Consider the following 24,408-nt stretch of genomic DNA (forward strand, 5'->3'; position numbering starts at 1 on the left):
GGATAAATATTTTTATATGCTTAAATTCAAGTAATATTTAAAGAGTAATGATATTTGTACAATGATAACTTTTGTGACAACATTCTTTTTCTCTCTTTTTATTAGTTAAAAATAATAGAGAGAAAAAAGAAAAAGAGAGAATAACAATGTCATATGAATACAAGAGAAAAAATTGTTCAATAGTTGACACAAAATAGTTATATAAATATCATTTCTCTATTTAAAATCAGGCTAAAAGATGACAAGTGTAATTTTATCTTTTAAAAATAAACATATGGATTACCTTTAAAAATAAACATGTGAAAGGTGATAAACATACGTTGAAATGTGCACATTTGTAATATATAGCGTGACTCAAGTTTGCACATCCATGTTTGTTGAATAATTGAAGAATAAACCAAATTTAGATGAAAAATGGCAAAAAAAAAATTTTGAAGTTTCCATGAAGTGGCATGTGCATTGTGTGTGTCGTGTTCGAAAGCCATTGATGATAAAATAACCATGTCTAGAGGGAGGCATAGAAGGCATGTGATGATTAGACACAATCGGGTTGCAAATCAACACGGAATGTCAATAGCAAAAATTATCGTGTTTATTATGTTAAATGAATTAGGATATCATCTCGAAAAAAAGGGGTATTGTTGGATTAGAAACAAACTTCAAATAACTACAATACTCATTCTCATGTCTGAAGTATGTCTTGGTTTCAATTCTCATATTAGAATCTTTAAACCGGCTTTGTTATCATGTTAATCAAATTTAAAATTTATCATAAAAGTTAGCTTAAAAATGAGATTGTTCAAACACATTTATACATGTAATAATTTGGGAACTTAAGTAATGTATAGGGTGAAGGCTATACATATTCTACCCTTGTTTTCTTTATAAATAAATAATATTGTAGGTTTAAATTTCTTGTGTATTACTCTTACTTGTGAAAAAAGAGATGGACGTCGGGACAAAGCAAGAGAGCAAACTTGACCAATTTGAATTTTTGATTGGGGTGAGGTTGTTAAAGTATGACTAATTAGAAGAATAAGCAATTACTTGTGCAACAAGTAACTAACTAGAATGTAACATCTTTAATTGTCACAACGAGTTAGTTAGATTAGTAATCATAGTTAATTGTATTCTATAAATAGTTATAGAAAAAGAAAAATGCTATTTAAAGTGAAAAAATCATCCCGACTATTTCAACACACATGTGGCATGTATGCCACTCATCCATTATTTCATGATTTCCATATTTTTCTCCCCACCTCCCGTGATATCCGCTCAAAACTGCTTTTGATTGGCTTGTTTTCATTCTGATCAATTCGGGATAATTCTTCTCGCTGTGTATAGCATGGCTGATAGTTATAATATCTCATTGTAACCTCATATTGGTGAATAATAAACTTTCAATTCTCAAATGCTTTTTCTTCTTCATAGCTATGTTCATTGCAAACTTTATTCTTTCATTCGTGGAGTACGAGTTTATCTTTTCACATAAGTGAGGGTGGTTTAGTGATGTAACTTATATTGTATCATAAAAAATTATCTATGGATATCCAAACATCTTATTTTGAAAGAGAAAAAATACTGAAAATGATGTAATAAATATGGTAAGTTGATGGTGTAGGGATAAATAGAAAATACAATGTTGTTTTTATTAGCATAATTCAGTTGATAGAGACACTACAATATGTAGGGGTTAGTTAGAGTTCGAATATCAGATTTCCCACTTATTCACCTTAAAGATGAAATTTCAATCGGTACGTTATTTAAAAAAAAAACGGTTAAATTAGTGTTGAAGAGTTATTGGTGCCTAAATATAATCTTCCTGTATTGCCTAAAAAATACGTGTATTGTAGTGTAGTATAAATATTAAATATACTACTAATTAATTTTGTGTTAGTAACTATTGAGTGTTACCAACACTAAGTAATTAATTAGTTCAATGAGGTAAACTAGGTGGTTATAGTTTATTTTTTTATTATTGGAGTAAAAGCTGGTTATAATTTCTTTTTATTGTTTTAGAGGAAAAGCTGGTTATAATTATTGAAGAGTACATTTCAACGAAAATTATTGAATGGGTAATTTTTCCATTAATAATTCGATTAACAACCCATTTTATCCTCCCTTGAATAAACCATTAAAATTAAATTTTCAGTACTTTTATTACAATAAGAAGGAGGGTTTAAGGAGTTAAATTGTTTGAATCCTGTAACCCAAAAAAAATAAAAATTGTTTGAATCCAAAACAATACAGTAAAAACGCAAATTTTGCTTTTTACAAAAAAAAAAAAAAACAAAATCGCCCACCGTGGGGCTCGAACCCACGACCACAAGGTTAAGAGCCTTGCGCTCTACCAACTGAGCTAGACGGGCTTATGTTTATAAACTTGTATATATCTTAGATATTGCTAACTCAAATTAGTGCACATACCATTTCATAATATTTACTCCCTCCGGTCTCAAATATAAGAAAATATTCATTTTTTAGATTCATTGAATAATTAATGTATCTGCTTTACAATGTAGTCCAGATACATTAACTACTCAATGAACCTAAAAAAATAATATTTTCTTATATTTGAGACCGGAGGGAGTAGTTAATAATAGATATGGTGTCTTCTCTTTCTTTTTACAAAGTCCTTTGTTTGGATTGATAATATCAGTTTAATGCAATTATTGCTACCTGATTTGTTTGAAATTTCTATTTTAGATTGGATAATGTTTATCACCAACATTGATAAATATGTTGGATACTAGTTTGTGAAATTACGTTTGTTTAAATCTCATTCTATAAAACTTCATTTGATTAAAATGTGTTGTTCTAACTTTCTTTCTGTTTTTTATAAATAGTTTGCTCCAACTAGATTTACATTTGGACAATTTTTCTAAAACGTATTCCCAACAAAAAAAATGCAATTTATTTGGATTACATACCTTTTTTAGGCAAAATAAATTCATAGTATTCCATTCAAGATAATGATATCAATATAATGGGGAGGAGAGTAAAAGATATTAGGACCGTTGTACAATCGGTCTGGCTAAATTATGAGCAACTATATTAGTTTGTCTACGGATAAAAGCTAGAGCGTAACTAGCAATGGTGGAAAGAGAAGACCTGCAACTGGAAACTAAAGTACCAAGTTCATTCTCATGATTACAACCATTAAGCACCACGTTAACAACATATTGGTTTTAACACGTTCTAAACTCATGTACGTAGCTATTTGAATGGCTAATTGGAGAGTAACCTCGCATTCAATCACATGGCTAACGGAAGAGAAGAGCATTGCGCGCGCTTGGATAAAACGACTCATATTATCCCCGGAACAAATTTTGACTCCAAAACAGCCTTTGTTTGTGAAAAGAGCGCAGTCCACGTTACACTTCAACCAATTAGGAGCTGGTTTCACATTTTCACGAGCATGGGATGTAATCCTGCAGGTTGCATCAACATTCAACGTTTTTCGCTCCCAAAGAACATAATTTCTCGATAGCCATATTCTATACAACATTGCAGCAAAACGGGATTTCTCATTAGCATGTAATCCTGCAACAATGTTGAAAAAATAATTCGGGAAAAGTCGTTGCAAAAGGTAGCTTCAGATGAATTTCGCTCCACAAGTTTATTGCATTCCTCCCTCAAAAAAAAAAAAAAAAAAAAAGAAGTTTATTGCATTCCAACAATCTTTGTAGTGAGCACATCCAAAGAACATGTGAATATCATACTCTACTGCATTATCACACATCACACATGTCATTTGGAAAAAGACACCTCCATGGTGCAGGTTGAATCAGGTGGGAAGGCAAAACCAGAGGTAATGGCAACAATCAAGCCTCATTCGAGCAATAGAAGTTCTATTATGCTATTATTAACTGTATGGGTGATTATATTAAAGTAACATCAACTTTTTACAAATTTAATATTACAACCACTTCTCTCAATTTTCTCAATACTGTGAAACTTGTAGGGATCTTATAATAATAATAAGATACAGAGGGAGTAACAAATAACAAACCACATGTGTAGGCCTTGAATTTTTCCATGGAGCCATACTTGAACTTTGCAAAGCTAAGTAGGTATAAATTAAACTCAAAATATTATTCATAAATATTCTCCTCTCATCCTCTCCAAAACCATACCAAACTTGGTAAAATGAACACAACAAAATTTTAAATAACGAACAGAATATAACTGTCACATTACAATATCATTCATGAGAGATCATTCACTCACATTTCAACATCAACAAAATATATTGGCTAAAATTATTTGGGTGAGGATCTAAAACTTGCTGATCTATATCCTCCAAAATCAATTAAAGAAAACTAGTTTAGTTAAAACTAATTTTATCTACAGTTCTACACTTGATTAAAGGCAGACGTAGAATAAACTCACATAACCGACTTTTGCTTGCAATTGGTTGTATTAATCTTCTCTTTTCATTTTAATCATCAACTTTTTCCATTTCTTCTTTGCTTTGGGTTTGTAATGCTCGAATGTATTACACCAATCTTTGATGACTATTCATGTTCTTTTAGAACTCTAACTGGATGTGTTGTTTTTACTGCTGCCAACCCAATACTCTTTTACAATAACCAATATCTTCTCGGGTGCAAATGGGCCATCCTCATGATCCACCATTTTAGATTCCCATCTCATTCCCCTAACAATTTTCTGAACCTTGTTAATCACATCAACTTCGTCGCGGATTATGACCGATCCTTCTGGCCTTAATATGCGGTCCATCTCTAAAAGGATGTCTTCTAGGTTGCACCTGTCAATCAAATCAACAATACTTATGTTAAATTAAGTCAGAATTATAATCACATGTTGAAGTTCTCTGTTTTTTTTCCTAGAATTCGGGTTAGATTAGGACTGGAAGCCTGAGCCAACTGGTCCGATAGCAGGAGACCTAATGGTGGGTGATTCAATGAAATCTTGAATAGACTTTGATACCATCTTAAAATTTAGGTCGAGCTTTGACTTAACTCTTACAAAATCAGCTTGTAAGGTGAGGATTGTCTACCACTTATAAACATATTTTCAGGTCTAATCTTATCAAATGCGGGGCAAACAAATTATAGTCTCAATTATACCAGAATTGGAAAAATCAGTAAAAATAGTAATATTTTATTTTTGGTTCAAGTAAAAGACTTGATATAGTTATAATTTCAAATTACCAATTATCACTATGATCACTTGTGGATGGAAAAGGAAGAAACTTACTTGTCCTGGTACAAACTAAATAAACCATTGGCATGAATAAGATCATATGTCCTTGGATATGTAGAAAAGCCTTCACACCTGAAGAAAGAAAACGAATGTCATTGCAATTTCATACCATAACAAAATATCCATAAATATCAGTTTAATTAATCATTTTAGAGTATAGGAAGCTGACTTGCAAGGGAATCATCATAAAATTAGAAAACTTTATGAAGATAATTTTAGAAACTTACCAGTCATGATAAATACCAATGAGACCTCTTTCATAGATAACACCTAAAGTGTTGTCAGCAATTGTGGGCACAGCATTCATCACCCAAGATTTTTGTGATTCAAGTGCAGCTGCAAATCCTCCAAGGCCTGCATTCATGTCCATTACATTCCGATATCTAGTGGTGCCGATCAATCTATTAATTCTTTTGTAATTATTAACACGCTTTTTCCATAATTTGTTGTCCTCTTGATAAGAATCAACTGTTACGCCTGGAATAACGTCTTTAGCTATTCTAGGAGGGACTGCAAACAGCCTAGCAGGAAACTTCTTCAATTCTCCTCCGGCAACTTCACTTTGGCTGGTTACCTCGGGGATAGGGGTTTTGCAGACCTCCATTTTTTTGTACCTACCATTACAAATTTTGGAGCATGGAGAAAAGTTATTCATGAGCGCATTATAATCCGAAATCGTGGAATTATATGAACAAATAATTATTCAAATCTCTCTAACAACAAATGAATCAGTATACTTGTAAAATGAAGTGTGTAAAAATGATCAGGGCTTACCAAACATCATCAGCATTATCTAAATCACATAAATTGGGAGACTTTCTTTGACATGATTTAGCATTTATTTTCTTCCTCCAGATAGCGATATCGCCCTTTTCATACTTCTTTTCCCAGCAAAGACTTTCGGCTAGATCCTCGATTTTTTTCTGCTCTGCCTTCAGATCCTCCTTCGTTCGCTTCCATGTTTGGTAGTACGTTTTCCAATTAATTGGAGGGCCAGATAAAATCCAAAATCCACCAGGCCTTAAAACTCGATCAACTTCCATTAGATACATGCCCTCTGCATTCAATTATTGGGTGAAAAATCAACTAAACAATGTTGCATTCAGATTTTCAGAATTATTAACATTTGCATGATTATATTTAGAAGTTAAGGAATATCATCATCGACATAAGAAAATGCCGATAATACTGTATTCTAGATCAATCTTATTGACTGTCTAATTTAGCACTAACCATTTTCAGCCCATGGTATTAGACAACGAGAACACTGAGACATATCAAAGGCTCGTGATGGGAATGGAAGACGGATCGAACCAAGAACACCAATAATAGCAGGTACCCCTCGTTCCAATGCAAACTGAACTTGTGCTTCATGGTTATCCTTCGGAGCAAATGACATAGCTAGCACATTTCTCTTTAGCAAGTACGCTCCCCAACTCGCAACCTGCATAATCATTCACGCTTATATTGCTACAACAATCAAGAAGCAATTGAAAGGTGCATACTGAAAGGAAGTAAACCGGGCCAGTGGGCCAGTAAGCATTAAAACAAAGAAAGGACAAATGATTCCGACTTCAGTATACTAAATACACTGAAAATTGAGAAATTTGGAATCCAATAGACAAAACCCCATTATACATTACACATAATTAAACACATTTGAAAATTGTGGTTAATTGTGCTCAGTGGATGGTTAATGAGTTGCTACACCTTGTTATATTCATTAATCATCAACTAAACGTAATTAACCACACATCTGAATAGTAACCATCAAATTTGATGTCAAATTTGTGTGTCGAAATATTTCTCAACAAAGAAAAATAACATACTATATCAAAAGGATTATTTGACATGAAAGCTTACCCCGCAACCAGTGTCCAATGCTGTTCTGACAGTACCATCTTTGATTGGAATAACCGATGCAAGCTCATCAATATACGCATCGGCTCCTTGAGGGAACATGGTTCCTCCACCTGGAAATTTGAACACATTCCCTTCAAATTTCACCCAGTTTTGATTAGCCTTCTCCACTGTCAGATGCTTGTAAGGAACATTAGCATAGTAGGCATAATCACGGCTTTTAGGCCATGGAAAAGGAGTCGTGTACCCTTCGGGAGCAGGAATGAGGCAACGCAATTTTTCCTCTTGAGGTGGACAATGCCTTTCCCTATAGATCATGTTTTCTCTAGGGAATGTCATTGCTCGGTCTTGCTCTTGGCAAGGTGTATAATCAGTATATTTTACATCACATGCCTTGAACATTTTAGCTTTCGGTTCGGATTGCTCAACAATTTCTACATATTTGTGTTGGGGTTCAAAATTCAAATTCGGTACAATGTTGCAGTCTGTTGTTGCCTGCATCTTATTTACCTTCAATGCAAGGCTGTCTCCCTTTCCGGAACCACTGCTTTGCCATGTTCCCAAAAGATAAAACAAACAACACAGAGCAAGCACAGCGAAAATTGACAAAGGCCTTCGTGCTCTGTTGCCCGGTAAGGCATTTTTAGAACCCATTAACCCCACAGTTTTCTTTCTAACTTCTTTCAAACGATCAAACCTATGAAAGTTCACACTAAAATTAGTTAGTGACTAGTTACAGTAGATGTAGACCATAACAAATCAAGAAAACCACATAGAACTACTGAATAATAATCACTAAGCTCAACTATTTAATCATCTTAGCAAAATAAAAATGTAAAAGTGTAATGTAAACTCCATGTCTGATTTAGAAAGAAACCAGCTAAAAAGATACAGAATCCATGTGTATAACTTATTTTTTTTCATCCCTTATTATATGATGCACAACTATATATCTGATTATACTTGACATAGATTGAGATCAAATTTTGACTTAGAGTGTAGTTTTGTATATTGGCCTGTTTGGAATGGCTTATTTGAGCTTATCTACTGCATAAGTTTTGTGAGACTGTTTGGGAGAACTTATGAAAACAGCTTACGATAACTTTCATAAGCTTTTTTCAGCTTATTTCATAAGTTCTCCAATCTAGCTTATAAAAACAACTTACAGCATATACAAAACCAATTTAGCGTCACTTCATCTTTAGCTATTAAATTACCTTATGCAAGCTTATTCATAAGCGCTTATTATCATGATAAGCGCTTGTGCAGTGCTATAAGCTACAAATAAGCTTGTTAATCCAAACAGACCCAATAATATCTAAAAGGGAGGATCTTAATAATATTTTTTGACAAACATACAAAAACAGACATGCAAGGGGTTTACTACTGATAAAATCATAAAACACAGAAAGAAAATGTTGAAAAACATCATTTTTTATGTGTCTGATTTCATAGTACTATTATTGTACTGCACAGTACAACACTTCGTTATCCCCAAATCTCTCTTGTTTTGTTAGATCAGGCAAAGATCTACTAGTATGATCACCAAAAGAGAAAACCCAGAAAAGTTGGCTGATAAAAATCTAAACTTTACAATGCAAATGTTTGAAATCATATGATTTGAGAAATCTAAACTATACATGTTGAATTGTAAGATAAACGGGTCAAAGAAAATGATAGCAGAATATAAATATGATTTGAGAAATCTAGAGTGAGTTAAAGTGAATTACCTTGAAAAGAGAGAATAGAGAATAGAGATCACACTGAAAAGAGAGACAGTAGCAAGCAAGGTGAGTTTGAGTTAATAACACTGACTTTATAACTTATAATTAAGTGGAAAGTAACACTAGTGATGATATTATATGAGATGAGATGGGAGGAGGGACAGAAGACTAGTGTTGACAGTTGGAGTGCATCATTCTAGGCAAATTGACCTTTGTGTTTGTGTACAAGTAGATTTTATCCACCGACAGAGAGTCATAAGCTAGCAAAAATTCACTAGCTAGGACAAAATTGTGTGAAACTTTAACCAACCAATTCAGATATTTGATCATAATTTTTGTGTGGTATACACTAGACATCGAGAAACAAACATTACCTAAAAGCACAGTCTGTAAACACAAAAAATGTTTAACAAACAATTTTAGCATTGTTAGATGAGTGAGTGAGTGTATCTAATGATATTTGCTTATCATTTATTGTCAATTTACTGTGTTAGCTTACATTGATTAAAAGAGAAAATCACATCCTTTAACTATATCCGTCATATTTATTACTCCATTATTCTTATTACTCTTCAATTTATTTAAATTTTCTGTCTCTTTTATTTCTAGAGGCAATATATCCTTATTCATAAAAGATTTTATCTCCAGTAAACTAATGTTCAAATATAAATAAGTTCTTTTGAGAGGAAATATAAATAAGTTCAAGGAGTTATTTATATTTAGTGTTTAATAAGCCTCAAATATGATTACTTCCAAAGGATGGAATGTATGGGAAAAAAAATTTCCCAATTAGATCTTCAGATGTGAACACATTTATTAACAAATTAAAATATCGCAAAAAATCTGCAGACTATTGATCGGATCATATGGCATTATGTCAATAAACAGATAAAATATTTGGTAAGAAAAAAATTGATAAAATCAAAGGTTCAAAGAGAGGAGCGCAAAGTCAACTTAATAAATGAGAAGATAAGTAAGAGTCATTAGATAGATCATGACATATATTTGGATAAAAACTAGTTACTTTTAAGGCGGTAAGATTCATATGATTTTCTTTCATTCTTAAACTTCTTTTTTAAAGGGAATAAACTTATAACATTTCATTAGCAATCAAATCGTTGATACAAGTCAGTTCATCAATAAGAATGTGGAAGTTAGGTGAAGATGTGACATCTCTTGCTAATGCATGGGCTACCTCATTAGCCTGACACATAATAAACTCAACATCAAAGTTTTGTAAGTATATATTACAAAACTGGATACTACTCGTCATAATGGCTTCAAACTCTGTTAAATCACCAATACCATTAAAGTCATCAACAACTCTTTTCGAGTAAAATTCATAATCCGCATTTGATAATTGTAAGTCGTGAATCCACCAGATAGCGTGATATAACCCTAAAGCCTCTCCTACGTCCACTAAACACAAAGGGGAAAACCACGTGGTTTATCTTTGCTTTGGAGTTTGCTGCCCAAAATGGATAAAGTCATGTCTGGTTGGAGAGTGATTCTACAAGCGCTCTGCTTGCCTTCAAAAATCCGACTATGGTTCCGGTTTTGCTTCGTAATCGCTGGCATAATGCTTGTCGGCTTGGTGTGCAAGTGATCTCATCCCATATTTACCGAGAGGGTAACTTTTGTGCTGATAGGTTGGCTAATATGGGGCACGTAGTTCATGGTGATGTCTGGCTGTCTACTTTACCGCCTGAGTTGGGTTTTGAGTTCTTTCGGGACAAATGGGGTTTGCCTAACTACATATTTTCCTAGTTTAGGGTGGATTTTATTTTCTTGTTTCTTTGTTTCTGAGGGTAAAACTAAGATGGAGATTGCCTAACTCTTAGTATATATATTTTCCCTTTTTTTTTAATATATTTTGAGATTGGCGGCATAAGATGGAGATTCCTCGGGGTGTCAATCTAAATGGGATGTCGGTGTTTCCTCTTGATGTCTGTCATTTCTTCCGGTTTATCCAAAAAAAATAATATTTTTGGAAAAACAAAACAAAAACACGAGACCATACATATTTTATATATAAGTTTGACTTTAAATTATGAAATGATTTCTTTGAAATATTTACCTCATTGCTACCACTAATAACAATAATTTCAATTAGCATTAATATTTTTTTTAAATTTATTATCTATTTTTTAATAAAAAGTCAATGAAATTAATATATTTTTATATTTGATTAAATATTTTATAGTATTTATTTCTGCAAATTTTATGCTATGTTTAAATATTCAAATTGTTAAATTTTTTAAGAGTACACATTTTATATTTAAATTTGACTTCAAATTATGAAATGTTTGTTGTTAGTTTTACATTACATATACGACCATTCTAGAAATGTGATATGAAAAAAAATAGTTTAATGTAAAGAATTGTTCACATATTCGAGTCAAAAAGTAATAATAAAATAAGATAGCATTTCATTATAAATAGGGTAAAAAGGCTTTGTTTGTAACATCTCATATTTAATGTTTCAAAAAAAATCTCATCTTTCATAGCACTTCTCCTTTTTCAAAGTAAGCTTCTTCTTTTCATTTCAAGATTTTTTTCTCTTATTTCTTCATTTTTAAAAATTTTGATCGTTGGAAATTGATATCCGAGATCGTTGAAAATTTTGATCGTTTAAAAATTGTTTAATATTACATGGCACTGTTAGGTCAAGAAAAAAATTGACAATGGACTTCGTTTTCACCTTTTGTGTGTTATATAGTGTTGTTGTTGAATGAACTTAATAATTAAATTTGTTAATTTAATGTGGAATAATGGCAAGAGCGATAATTCGTCTGTGCCCAGCGTGCAAGCATCTCCGTCGGGAGTGTGACTCAAGTTGTGACCTTGCTCCTAACATTCCACCCAACAACCTGCAACATTTCATCAAGGTACACTCTGTGTTTGGAAAGAACAATGTGTCGAAGATGTTGAAAAAACTTGATGTTTCACATCATGAACAAGCTATTGAATCCTTGGTGTAAGTGCCTGAGCCTTTCTAGAGGGTTTTTAGACATTTAGGAATATATTGACGGTCCACAGCCCCCAATATAGGAATATATTTAGGCTCAGGCACATACACCAAAGATTCAATAGCTTGTTCATGATGTGAAACATCAAGTTGTTTCAACATCTACGACACATTGTTCTTTCCAAACAAAGAGTGTGCCTTGATGAAACGTTGCAGGTTGTCAGGTGGAAGGTAAGGAGCAAGGTCACAACTTGAATCACACTCCCGACGGAGATGCTTGCACGCTGTGCACGGACAAATAATCTCGCTTACCATTACTGCACATTAAATTAACAAATTCAATTGCTAAGTTCATTCAACAACAACAATATATAACACACAAAAAGTGAAAATGAAATACGTTTTCAATTTTTTTCTTGACCTTACAGTGCCACGCAATATTAAACAATTTTGAAATGATCAAAATTTCCAACGATCTCGGATATCAATTTCCAACGATCAAAATTTTTAAAAATGAAAAAATAAGAGAGAAAAAATCTTGAATGAAAAGAAGAAGCTTTACTTTGGGGAAGGAGAAGTGCTATGAAAGATGAGATGTTTTTTTGAAACATTAAATATGAGATGTTACAAACAAAGTCTTCTTGCCCTATTTATAATGAAATGCTATCTTATTTTATTATTACTTTTTGACTCAAATTTATGAACAAATTCTTTATATTAAACTTTTTTTTTTTCATATCACATTTCTAGAATGGTCAAACATTTCATAATTTAAAGTCAAATTTAAATATAAAATGTGTACTCTTAAAAAAAAATTAACAATTTGAATATTTAAATATAAAACATAATATTTGCAGAAATTAAATACTATAAAATATTTAATTAAATATATAAATATATTAATTTCATTGACTTTTTATTAACAAATAGATAATAAACTTTAAAAAATATTAATGCTAATTGAAATTATTATTATTATTAGTGGTAGCAATGAGGTAAATATTTCAAATAAATCATTTCATAATTTAAAGTCAAACTTATATATAGAATATGTATGGTCTCTTGTTTTTGTTTTGTTTTTCCCAAAATGTTTTTTTTTTTGGATAAACCGGGAGAAATGACAGACATCAAGAGGAAACACCGACATTCAACTAGGTTGGCACCCCAAGCAACCTCTATCCTATGCCGTCAATCTCAAAATATCATTAAAAAGGGGGGGAAAATATATACAAAGAGAGGGGACTAGGTCAAAACACTCAAAAACAAAGAAACAAGAAAATAAAATCCACCCCAGACTAGGGAAATCTGTAGTTAGGCAAACCACATTTGTCCTGAAAGAACTCAAAACTCAACTCAACTCAGGCGGTAAAGCAGACAGCCAGACAACACCATAAACTGCGTGCCCCATATTAGCCAACCTGTCAGCACAAAAGTTACCCTCTCGGTAAATATGGGATGAGATCACCAGCACACCAAGCCGACAAGCATTATGCTAGCGATTACGCAGCAAAACCAGAACCATAGTCGGATTTTTGAAGGCAAGCAAAGCGCTTGTATAATCACTCTCCAACCAGACATGACTCCATCCATTTTGGCCCCTTGAACGCACATACCTATGTCAAGTTTGTTCCTGGACGTTGAAAAAAAAACATCAGCGTTGCATTATTACGTCCACTTTGTAGAAGATGTATCAGCAAACATTGTTGCCTGTTGCTGAAGAATAACATGTTGTTTGCGGTTTGCTTCTCGCCAGTCCTCTTATTTCATCCTTATCTTATATGCACATTGATGCGCCATGTTTTTTTTTTTTTTTTTACAATTGACGATTTTTTTTTGTTTACTCAATTGACGATTGCTTTTGTAGCATTTATTTTTTTCTTCAAGTTGCTCAATCAAATATAATTTTATTTGAGATATTACTAACATTAAATGTGAATATCTCACTTTATTGGAATTCGAATCTTATTTCACAATGAATATCTCGTCTTTCTTAGAACATATATTTGTGTGTTCTATGCATCTCATACACAACTGATAAAAGATTATTTAAAATAATAATTCTAATACTTTTAGGCTATGTATCTACGAGTATTTATAAAATATAGTTCTTGCTAACAAGTGTCATATGACATTGTTTAAGGAATTTATAAAGAAAAAATTTGTCTTAAAAATATAAGTCAAAACACATTTTTTTTTGACAAAAGCAAAACGATATTCATTCATTCAAATTGATAGAATACATCAGAGACAATAACATGGTCAATATCGCTAAAAACGTAAAGGTTGAAACTGCAAACAAACTCACAACACCCAAGTTAATAGCATACAACGACAAAATGCCTACAAATAATATGATAAAATCTAAATCACCATAATACTCATGTTTCTGGATTTGCAACGTTGACGCCCAAATCATTGATTTAATTTGTGATTGTCTGAAGTTGATCTTTTAATAGGAATCAAACGAACACCGTACAACAAGATGTGAAATCAAACAACGCCGCACAAGACGACGAACAACATAACGTCGCACTCAGACGACGAAATCATGAAAAAACACAAAAGAAAAAACTTTATACATGTGGAAAACACTTATTTAGATTGATAGGAAGAGGAAAAAAGATGCAAAGGGGGTGATTATAGGTCAAAAAATGACCTAAAATCACCTCTCAATGAGTGAAAGAGGAAGAGAACTTAGAGAGAAGGTGAAGTTTCTCTCACTAAAAAACTAGGGTCGGTCTCCTTAAGTCAAACACATATAAAAGTCATAACTGCACAATTTTTAATGTAAAAGTTGCTATTTTTAGATGCTAAATTTTTTCTTGTTAGCATTTTTCATAAAATAGTATCTGATGCATCTTGTGCGATTATGTCCTAAATTTTAGTATCTCAACTTCATAGAGTATTGCCATATATTTTTTTATGGTAAATGAACACTTCACCTGTTGGCAGGGTTAACGTGTCTCAATGAATACTCTAGACCCCATACGGCCATACCTCAAATAAAAGCTCTCTGCCCACAGAATAGAAAAATTGGGACCATAAATGAATGTCAATTGCCACATTTTCTTTCCATTATTTTCGGTCATTCTCTTCAATTTTCTCCAACCATTTAGGTCAGGTTACTATTATGAGTGATTCATTTTTCCAAAGAACTAGTTACAAACCCGTGCTTCGCACGGGGGTTCAGTAACGTATTTGACAAAATATTATATTGGAAGGATAGATTGTGAAATGACAGATAATTATAAACCATAATACAATATTTAGAGTACTCTTGCATTACGGATTACAAAATTAAATCTTTAAAATGGTTTGATCACAAGTAACAAATGAAAACATATTTTGTCAGCGGTAGAAACACTTTTCCAGTAATAATTGATATCTATCTATAAACCAATGAAAACCCTATTACCAAAGCTGCCTGATTTATATCATTTTGACTTTCAGCTTCAACATATATAAATCATTTCACATGATCTACAACAAAGACAGATATTAACTGCAATTTAGTATCCAGTTCTTTCAGGCGAACAAACTTCTGCATCAGATAGATAGTTGAAAGCCTCTCTACCTAATTTATATCATTTTGTGTTTTAGCTTCAACGTATATAAATCTTATCACATTATCTACAGCAAAGGCTAGGGATGTCAATGGATACCTATTGGTACGGATAATATGATACCCGTCCCCGCCCCGTTGGATAAGTATGATACACGTGCCCGCCCCGTATCCTCGTGGGTACTCACCATACGGGTACCCGTGGGTATTGAGGTATCCATGGGTACCCATGGAGTTTTGAATTTATTTATTTTTTTTACAAATAATAACTTTTTTTAATTACCAAAAAACTTCAACTTTTAAACATCCATACATAATCCACTCAAAATTTCATAAATCATACATAATTCATAGAAAATTCATGATTCTTATATAATCTATATGTTTTATGATGTGAATGAAGTGGAAACGGTGAACTTAATAAGATGAATTAAAAAAATTTAAAATAAAAATAGGTTATTATTGAGGATTTTTAGGTGGGGGGTAAAATTTTCTTCAATAAGGTACCAACTTTAAGTAATAAGATATGATATATAAAGATATATTAGTAATTTACTTAATTTATTATCGGGTATAGGTACCCGTAGGTATGGATACAATCCAATCCGTGTCTGTGTCCATATAATAATGGGTACTCAAATACCCGTTTATTATACCCGTGGATACCAGTTTAGCTACCCGTGACGGATTTTACCCACGGGTACCCGTGGGCATGGGTATTTTTGCCACCCCTAGCAAAGGCAGATATTAACTGCAATTTAGTACCACGTATATAAATCCTTTCACATGATCTACAACAAAGGTAGATAGTAACTGCAATTTAGTATCCATTCCTTTCAGGTGAACAAACTTCTGAATCAGACAGATAGTTGAATGCCTCTCTACTTGATTTATATTATTTTGCCTTTCAGTTTCAACGTATATAAATCATTTCACATGATCTACAGCAAAGGCAGATATTAACTGCAATTTAGTATCGAGTCCTTTCATGTGAATTATATGCACTTTTAAAAACTTGTTTTAAAGGAGAGATGTTCAAATTACGGAATATTACCATTCTTAGTAAATTTGAGAATGAAGTTCGCATAATCCAAATATTTGTGATGCATGGTTTAAGGCATGGGGTTCAGTAACGTATTTTGTAAAAAAATTGTTCCGAAGGAAAAATGAACAAATTAATAAATATTGCACAAAAATTAAAAAACTTTATCAAAATATTTATGAAAGCTTTATCAAGAGCAGGAAAACATCATAAATTACATAATAGTTAAAATTATAAAAGTGAGCGCTACTGTCATAGAGTTACCAAAAAGGGATTAACACCAATATTTACATGACACAAAATGAACGAAAGAAACACATTAAACTCTTTAGCGTCTTGTGTAGGAACTTGGTTATTAATATTTTGACCGTTAAAAAATAAAAAATCTCTTTGATGTCAAAAAAGTAATATCAACTGAGCAATATTCAGTCTCTTCACATATGCTTAGTAATATTCAGTCTGGAAGATTACATTGAAAGGATAGATGGTAAAATGACGGATAATTGTGAATCATTGTAATATGTCAAAATATAAACCTTAAAAACCATGAACCATCAACTTAGTTTTAAATAGTTAAAAATAAAAAATTGTAAAATAGTTAAAAGTTCTTAAAAATATAAAAATTGGAAAATAGTTAAAAAAAAAATTGGTGAGGTAGCACTCAACCAAGCAACACTAAAAAAATTATATGCATTAGCGTAACAAAAAAAACAGACGGACATAAATTATTACTCTAAACGTTAATGTGTGTATATATTCGCGAGGTTGAAGAAAGGAGATAAAAATATTTGGGATCATTAAATGACAGCGTGAATAAAAATATTTGTGAGATTGTGATGATTAAACGATATTGAAATTAAATATATAAGTGATAAAAAGATAATAAAATTCCTTTGAAAAAAAGGTAATAAAATTAAATGGAATCTCCTTAAAAAATTAATGGAACGGTTAAAAAAAATAAAGTTAAATGGAAGAAAAAAAACATATTGAAATATAATATTAAAAAATAAAGTTTTGTCAAAAAAAATATTAAAAAATAAAGAAAAAGTTCCCGGCGTGAGTTGAAAAGAGGTGCTTGTGAAATAAATTGTCAAGAAGTAGTTTTTTAAAGTAACATTCAACAACTTCTGGTCAAAGTTCATTCCATTCAATTTTATGCGTTCAAAAAAAGTACTTTTTTTAGTAAGTACTTAATTGATATTGTATTCGGCCTGACTTTTCCTTCAAAATGTAGAGAAGTTTGAAAAAAGTCGGGTCAAACGATACCTTAATCTCCCACAACGACAATGTAGAAACAATTGAATTTGGGAGGAAAAATTGAAAAATAATTAAAAATATAAAAATTGGAAAATAATTAAATTTTATTAAAAATATAAAAATAAGAAAATAATTAAAAAAATTGGTTAGGGGCAAAAATGGAAATTCATAAGGCAAACCTTAAAAAAAAAAAACACTTCCAATAATTGAATTACCAAAATGCCCCTCATAGGGGCAAATTGGTAATTTCAACGGACATTTCCTTTCTTATATATATAAGTAGAAGTAGTCCTATCTTAAGTTCTTAACTGATGGGTTATCGACTTTATCTTTAGTTAGTCCTTTTGAAAAAGGATCGACTAAATTTTCATCGGTGCGTACATTATCCACTCTTTTCTCTCCAACATTGTTTGTGCTTGTAATGTATTTGCCATCTCTTACTGCTGTAACAACATTATTCAATTTTTTCAATAATTGTGATACTATCGCAATATATCAACACAATTAGTATCGATTTTTCCCATAAAGAAATCTTTATTAAGAAGCATTTTAACCAACTTGCTTCTACACTAGCTATTGTCAGTGCTGTAATATCAAACTTCATTACCATTCAAAAAAAAAAACTCAAATTTCATAGTAAATTGAGACCTATATATATTGTCCATTTCTTAGATTTTCAAGGTGAAGTTTGTTAGGAGACAAGCGAACATGGTTGCTCATAGTTTAGTTAGGGCCGTCTGTTCTTGGGATAGTCACCGTATTTTTTATTCTTATCCTTCCTGTATTGAACATTGGTTGATTAATGATAATAGTTAACTTTACTTTGGTAAAAAAAAAAAATTTGTTTCTTCGATGATACTAAACATGTAGACACTAGTGTCTTTGGAATCATATGATAAGGTGTTTCATTCAACAACATTGCATTCTTCAAGAAGGACACGAAATCTCTGATCATGTAATCAAAGGTTTATGGTTCTTTTTAGGTATTTCAAAACCCTGTCAATAACATGTCAATGCTCATTACTATGTCTATTGACAAACGTGCATAACAAGTCCACGACATATAGGTAATGTTGAATTTAGTGCATCAATGGCATACTTGAGGTTGCCAACGATGGTAGCATATTCTGATTGTCTCACACTTTCATCAATGTTCTTAAAGAGCTTTACACTTGGATTGTGCAAGCAAGTTTACGGTCAAAGTTTCCTTAAGATCTTCTCGACATAGTGAGATTGATCCAAGAAAGTTCCATTTTTCGACCAAATACTCTTAATACCAAGAATTACACTTGCTTCCCCGAGCTTTTTCATATCAAAGTTGTAACACAACAATGATTTCACAACATTTACAACAAGAATGTTTGAACCAAATATCATTCACTTTGAACTCGTTTGTTTTTTGTAGAAGTCAAACTAGGCAAGCGAAATTGACACCGGGGTGAATCTAAACTGAAACCTTGAGAGGAGCACACTCCAAGGTCTCAAACACACACCACTAGACCAAGCCAAGTGTTTAGGGGATTGTCATTAAGGTGTCAAACTTTTTATTTCATTGTTGGCTATTACTTTTCTCACCCTTTACATTTCTCGCGCGCCATTTTTTTTTTACGAAAATGTCCATGTGATTCTCAGATTTTATAATCCGAATTGAGTTTTTCCTTTGTCATGGGGTGAAAAAAATGTGTTTTTCACCAATTCGGATTTTATAATCTGAAAACCTCAAAAAATAGGGCGTGTTCCTTGTTTTTTTCTTTTCGGATTATAGAATTCAGACACCCCATAAACACCATTTTTCAGGGGAAAAAAGCTCGGATTATATAATCCAAATTGTATCAGCACAAATTTTGAGTGTGTTTGGAACAATGATAACCGGTTTATATTAATCTTCATAACTCTCATCCTTCTATTTTAGGTCATTGTTAGTTGTTCTTAGTAAAAAAAATCTGGTTTTCGGGCTACTTGATCAGATTGCTCTCTTCCCCAAAAAAATCAGAAAAAAAATCAAGGATCATAACTCCCTTAGAAGGGACCCCTTACAAGACTCCGCTCCTCAAAATCAAAAATTCCATCGTTTAGACCCATTTTTAATTTTTTCATAAAAAATTTGCATTAGTTTTATTTAATTTTTAGATTTTTTTTGTGGTATTTTTATGATTTTATTTGACAGATTTTTATCACTTTTACTTTGTTTTTTTTTTGTTGTTTTTAAAAGCAAAATTCAAAACGGTTGAAATAAGAGAGATTCTTATTGTTTTTTTTTTTAGAGAAGGAGATTCTTATTGTTGATCACTGAATAATATACTTTATTTAACTAATGGTAGCTCAACTAAACATCTTATCATTTTAGATAAGGATTTGGGCACGTGAACGTGTTAAGAACATTCTCCTTCTAAAACTCATTTAATATTCGCTCTCTTATTGACTGAAAACTTGTAAAATCATGCGAGCTTTGTCATTTTACCATATCTTTTTTTGTTTTTGAGGGAACATTTTTCCATATCTAAAACTCGTTTCTAAAGTGTGGGACCATGTTAATTGTTTGAGAGAAAGAACAACAAATGGCATTATGGTAACAAACTACTCATGAATGTGAATGTGAATGTGGCATTGCTTGCTCTTATCACTTTCACAACCGTCACTCACAACACAACATAGTCAAACTTTTTACTTTATCGTGTTTAATTTGCCTTCTATTCTATTTTCAAATTTTCAAAATCGACTGCACAATGATACTTTGCAAACTCCACTTGCAAATACTGATGTTGTTATAAATTCCCAATTCCGTATCCTATCATATCATAGCTTTTACACTTTCTCTAATGGAGATTGTTCAGGATCTGCACCCACAATCAACTACAACTACTGCAGGTTAGGAACATGGTTCTCTCTAATTCATTTTATTTCAATTCTAATGCATAGCAATCACTATGCTCATCATGCAATTAATTCTATTCAGTTGAATTCTATTTTGTTTAGTGTAAGTCAAATTTGAATAGTTCTGATAAATCATGTCTCTCAAAGTTGATAGGCAATGTTGTAATCTTGATTGTAGTATTTAAAGGCTCAATTGCAGTTTTGGTTCCCTATTTTCACCATTTTATGGATTTAGTTCCCCTATTTTATAACGCGACAGTATTGGTCCTCTATATTTTTTAACTAAAAATTGGTGATGATCTAATGATGAAAAAAGATCAATATCAATCAAATTGTAAGCAAATTTTCTTGAAAACTTCATTTTAAACATGTCATATCAATGTATTTTAGACCAAATATTTGTTGGAGGGATCAAAACCGTCACATTTTAAAATAGAGGGGTCAATTTTGTAAAATGATGAAAATAGAGGACTAAAATTGCTATTAAACATATTTAAAACCAAAAAAAATCACATGTCAATGGCTCAAAGACATCAAAACTTGCTTTAGGCCTTCCTAACTATTGAAAATTATTGGCCATGTTAATCTTTCACTACTGATAATACAAAGACACTACCGTTGCTCTGCGGTCAGAGACATAGCCAAAATTGACCCAACTTTGTGTGTTCATCGTTTGCGTCATTATTTCTTTTTTGCTCTTTTGAGCCGTACTGGTGTTCATTGTTCTAACAAATCATGTATATACATGTCATACTTATAATCCCAATTTCTTGTTATGAATTTCTCAGAGGAAAGAAATGAGCAACCTCAACATCAAAGATTAAGAGATTTCAAATGGTGGTTTCGTGTAGGGGTGTTCAAATCCAAACCGATCCAAAATAAAACCGCAAACCGATCCAAAAAAACCGAAAACCGCAAAAAACCGAATATTTTTGGATGTGTTTGGATGTTGTTTTGGAAAAACCGCTATGATCGGATCGGTTTTCGGATTGCCTTTTCAAAACCGAACCGAACCAAACCGAACCGCAAAAGTAAATTTTTATACTTATTTATTATTTTATTAGTATTATATATTGCATTAATATATTGCTTATTGATTTTTAATCTTATATATTGCATTAATTTAATCTATATTATTACTACTTCATCTATTTCAAATATAATCAATCATTTTCATTGTGTAATGTTAACTTTTTTAATAAATCTGTGTCATATTTTGTATCAAACCTATTATTTTATTGTGTATGAGTGATATTTTTTTTTTTTGGTACAATGTATGAGTAATTAATATTAATAAAAAAATTACATGTTACACTTTGGATGTCCAAAAACCGATCCAAATTAAACCGCATATATTTGGATCGGATCGGTTCGGATTTTTTTAACATAATCATCCAAACCGAACCGAACCGCATGTGCTTTTTATTTTGGATCGGTTGATTTTTTACCTCAAAACCGATCCAAACCGGACCGCGAACACCCCTAGTTTCGTGTATCTCTCTACATAGTATTTCTTTTGGTAGGTCAATCTACAGCCAATCTATTGGGAAGACTATATTATGACAAAGGTGGTAATAGTAAATGGATGGCAACATTTGTTCAATCAGCTGGATTCCCTATACTACTTCCACTCTATTTTATCTTCACACCACATGCTAAATCTACCAACATAAATGTCAATATTGATTCCTCCAAAAAAACCAAACCACAATTTTCCATCATTGTTTCTCTTTACATATTTTTTGGCTTACTTTTAGCAGGGGACAATTTGATGTATTCCAATGGACTTCTATATCTTTCACTTTCCACCTATTCTTTACTATGTGCAACACAATTAGCCTTCAATGCAGTATTTTCTTACTTCCTTAATTCCCAAAAGTTCACAGCATTCATATTCAATTCTGTAGTTCTGCTTACTATTTCGTCTGCCCTACTTGCCATCAATAACGATTCTGATGATTCGACGAATCTTCCTAAAGATAAGCGAGTACTTGGATTCGTCTTCACCCTTGGTGCATCTATTACATTTTCTTTATATCTCTCCCTTGTGCAGCTTTCTTTTGACAAAGTTATAAAAAGTGAAACCTTTTCCGTTATCTTGGACATGCAGTTTTACCCTTCTTTCGTCGCTACTTGTGCTTGTGTTGTTGGGTTGTTTGCAAGTGGAGAATGGAAAAGTTTGAATAAGGAGATGAAGGAATATGAACTGGGAAAGGTGTCATATATAATGACTTTGTTTTGGATTGCTGTGACATGGCAAGTATCTTCCATTGGTATGTTAGGGTTAGTTTTAGATGTATCTTCATTGTTCTCAAATGTAATAAATACAGTGGTACTTCCTGTAGGTCCCATCCTTGCTGTTATTTTCTTCCATGACAAAATCAATGGGGTGAAGTTTATAGCCTTGATGTTAGCAATATGGGGATTTCTTTCCTATATTTATCAACATTATCTAGATGACAAAAAAGCCAAGGCGAATAAAACTCATCTTCATGAGGTTTCAAGGGGTGAGGTTGAAATTTGCTGATGGAAATAGACCTAATTTTAATGTAGCTAAAGTAGTTTTTATTTGAATTAAGTTTGAGACAAAAGCTAGGACAAGGGCTATGTTGCTGTTGCAATTTTGAGAATTGTATCCTTTATGTTGGTTACAGTTTTGAATTTGTTTTTCTTTCTCTTAGAAAAAAAGGCCTAGCGGCACACAGCTTGTTGCTCGCTTGCCTTCTATTCATGTGTAATTAATCCTTGATATATAAATTATATTGATTCCTTGACCTAGAAATATATATTACTACAAACACAATATACAAGCTGCTTTTGAATAGAAATTTACTAGGGTAAGTGACTGATACTGCTGATGTCGAAGACAGAGAACAATTTACTCATATACTGTTGTGATTTTTGAATTTGCTTGCCTTTATTAAATACTCATAATCTCATATACATCAATTCAGAAGCTGGTGGATTTTCTGCACTAATCTCCACCCGTTAGCAGTTGCAGCTGATACCAGACCCTGCAATATGTGCCATATGATACTCATTAAGTCTTCTTGACACCTCCATCCAGGTCCCACGCCGTCATTAAGTCTTGAGAAATTTTCATGACTCATTTCCTTATTCCTCCAAAAGTGATGGCAAGCCAAAGCCCGTAATTCTTTGCGGTTTCCAAATTCCAATGCGTATTCCTTTCTCACTTAACAGTACATCTAATCTAACATTCAAATTAATCCAATATGTAAACCAAGGCATCCCCAAAGCCTGCATCGCAATTTCAAACATACACTCTGTTGTTTTTGCCATTGCCCCGTCATCGAATTGCTGGTTTTGGATTTCCAAATTGTTTTATTTGGATTTCCAAAGTCTATTCTGAACAAGAATTTTCATCTACCGAAAGTGTTGAGTCTTGACTAAGTCGCTCTTTAAGACCTTTCGTGGCACTGTACAAAAATGGTGCAAACTATCAACCATGCTGCCTCCGCTATTAACTATTGCACTAAGAAAATCGTTAGTTCGAGAATTACACCTCCAATATGACTATGCCACTCTTTTAAAACTGAAACCAATCAATTATGGTATTATGTCTAATATTGTGACCACTCAAATCAAATTTGATGTTACTACCGTTCTAACTTGTAACATCTCCAAATATCAATGTAATATTTCAACCACTCAAATATGATGCTACAACCAGTATAACATCTAACTTCTCTAAGAATTGAAGAATAATATATTTTTAAGATCGTTCTTATTATACCGAAAAGGGACTACGATCTTAAATTATTATTTATTCTGAAGAGACATAAATAATTGAAGGGACTATACTTTTAAGACCATTCTTAATTCTAAAGGGACAATATACCGAAAATGGACTATGTCCTTAAGAACACTCTTT

General features: G+C 32.2%; 2 protein-coding genes and 1 non-coding gene across 3 annotated transcripts; 1 reads left to right on the top strand and 2 right to left on the bottom strand.

The window, feature by feature from the left end:
- Window positions 1-2,296: 2,296 nt before the first annotated feature.
- TRNAK-CUU (transfer RNA lysine (anticodon CUU)) lies at window positions 2,297-2,369 on the bottom strand. Its single transcript has one exon. It is a non-coding gene; the product is annotated as a tRNA-Lys (tRNA).
- Window positions 2,370-4,150: 1,781 nt separating this feature from the next.
- On the bottom strand, window positions 4,151-8,920 carry LOC146901318 (S-adenosyl-L-methionine-dependent methyltransferases superfamily protein). The gene is made up of 7 exons (XM_085738018.1): window positions 8,820-8,920; window positions 7,093-7,786; window positions 6,463-6,673; window positions 6,004-6,286; window positions 5,457-5,843; window positions 5,224-5,301; window positions 4,151-4,771 (listed from the first exon to the last, which is right to left on the bottom strand). The coding sequence occupies exons 2-7, from the start codon at window positions 7,741-7,743 to the stop codon at window positions 4,540-4,542; spliced, it is 1,842 nt and encodes a 613-aa protein (XP_085594144.1). The 5' UTR covers window positions 7,744-7,786; window positions 8,820-8,920; the 3' UTR covers window positions 4,151-4,539.
- Window positions 8,921-20,211: 11,291 nt separating this feature from the next.
- LOC146901319 (putative purine permease 11) lies at window positions 20,212-23,298 on the top strand. The gene is made up of 3 exons (XM_085732856.1): window positions 20,212-20,510; window positions 21,305-21,356; window positions 22,002-23,298. Exons 1-3 carry the CDS (start codon window positions 20,462-20,464, stop codon window positions 23,041-23,043), a joined length of 1,143 nt encoding a protein of 380 aa, XP_085588982.1. The 5' UTR covers window positions 20,212-20,461; the 3' UTR covers window positions 23,044-23,298.
- The last annotated feature ends 1,110 nt before the right edge of the window (window positions 23,299-24,408 follow it).

This window comes from Medicago sativa, chromosome 8 (genome assembly GCF_051527215.1).
Source record: "Medicago sativa cultivar Bolivia chromosome 8, Bolivia_mono, whole genome shotgun sequence".
NCBI lineage: Eukaryota > Viridiplantae > Streptophyta > Magnoliopsida > Fabales > Fabaceae > Medicago > Medicago sativa.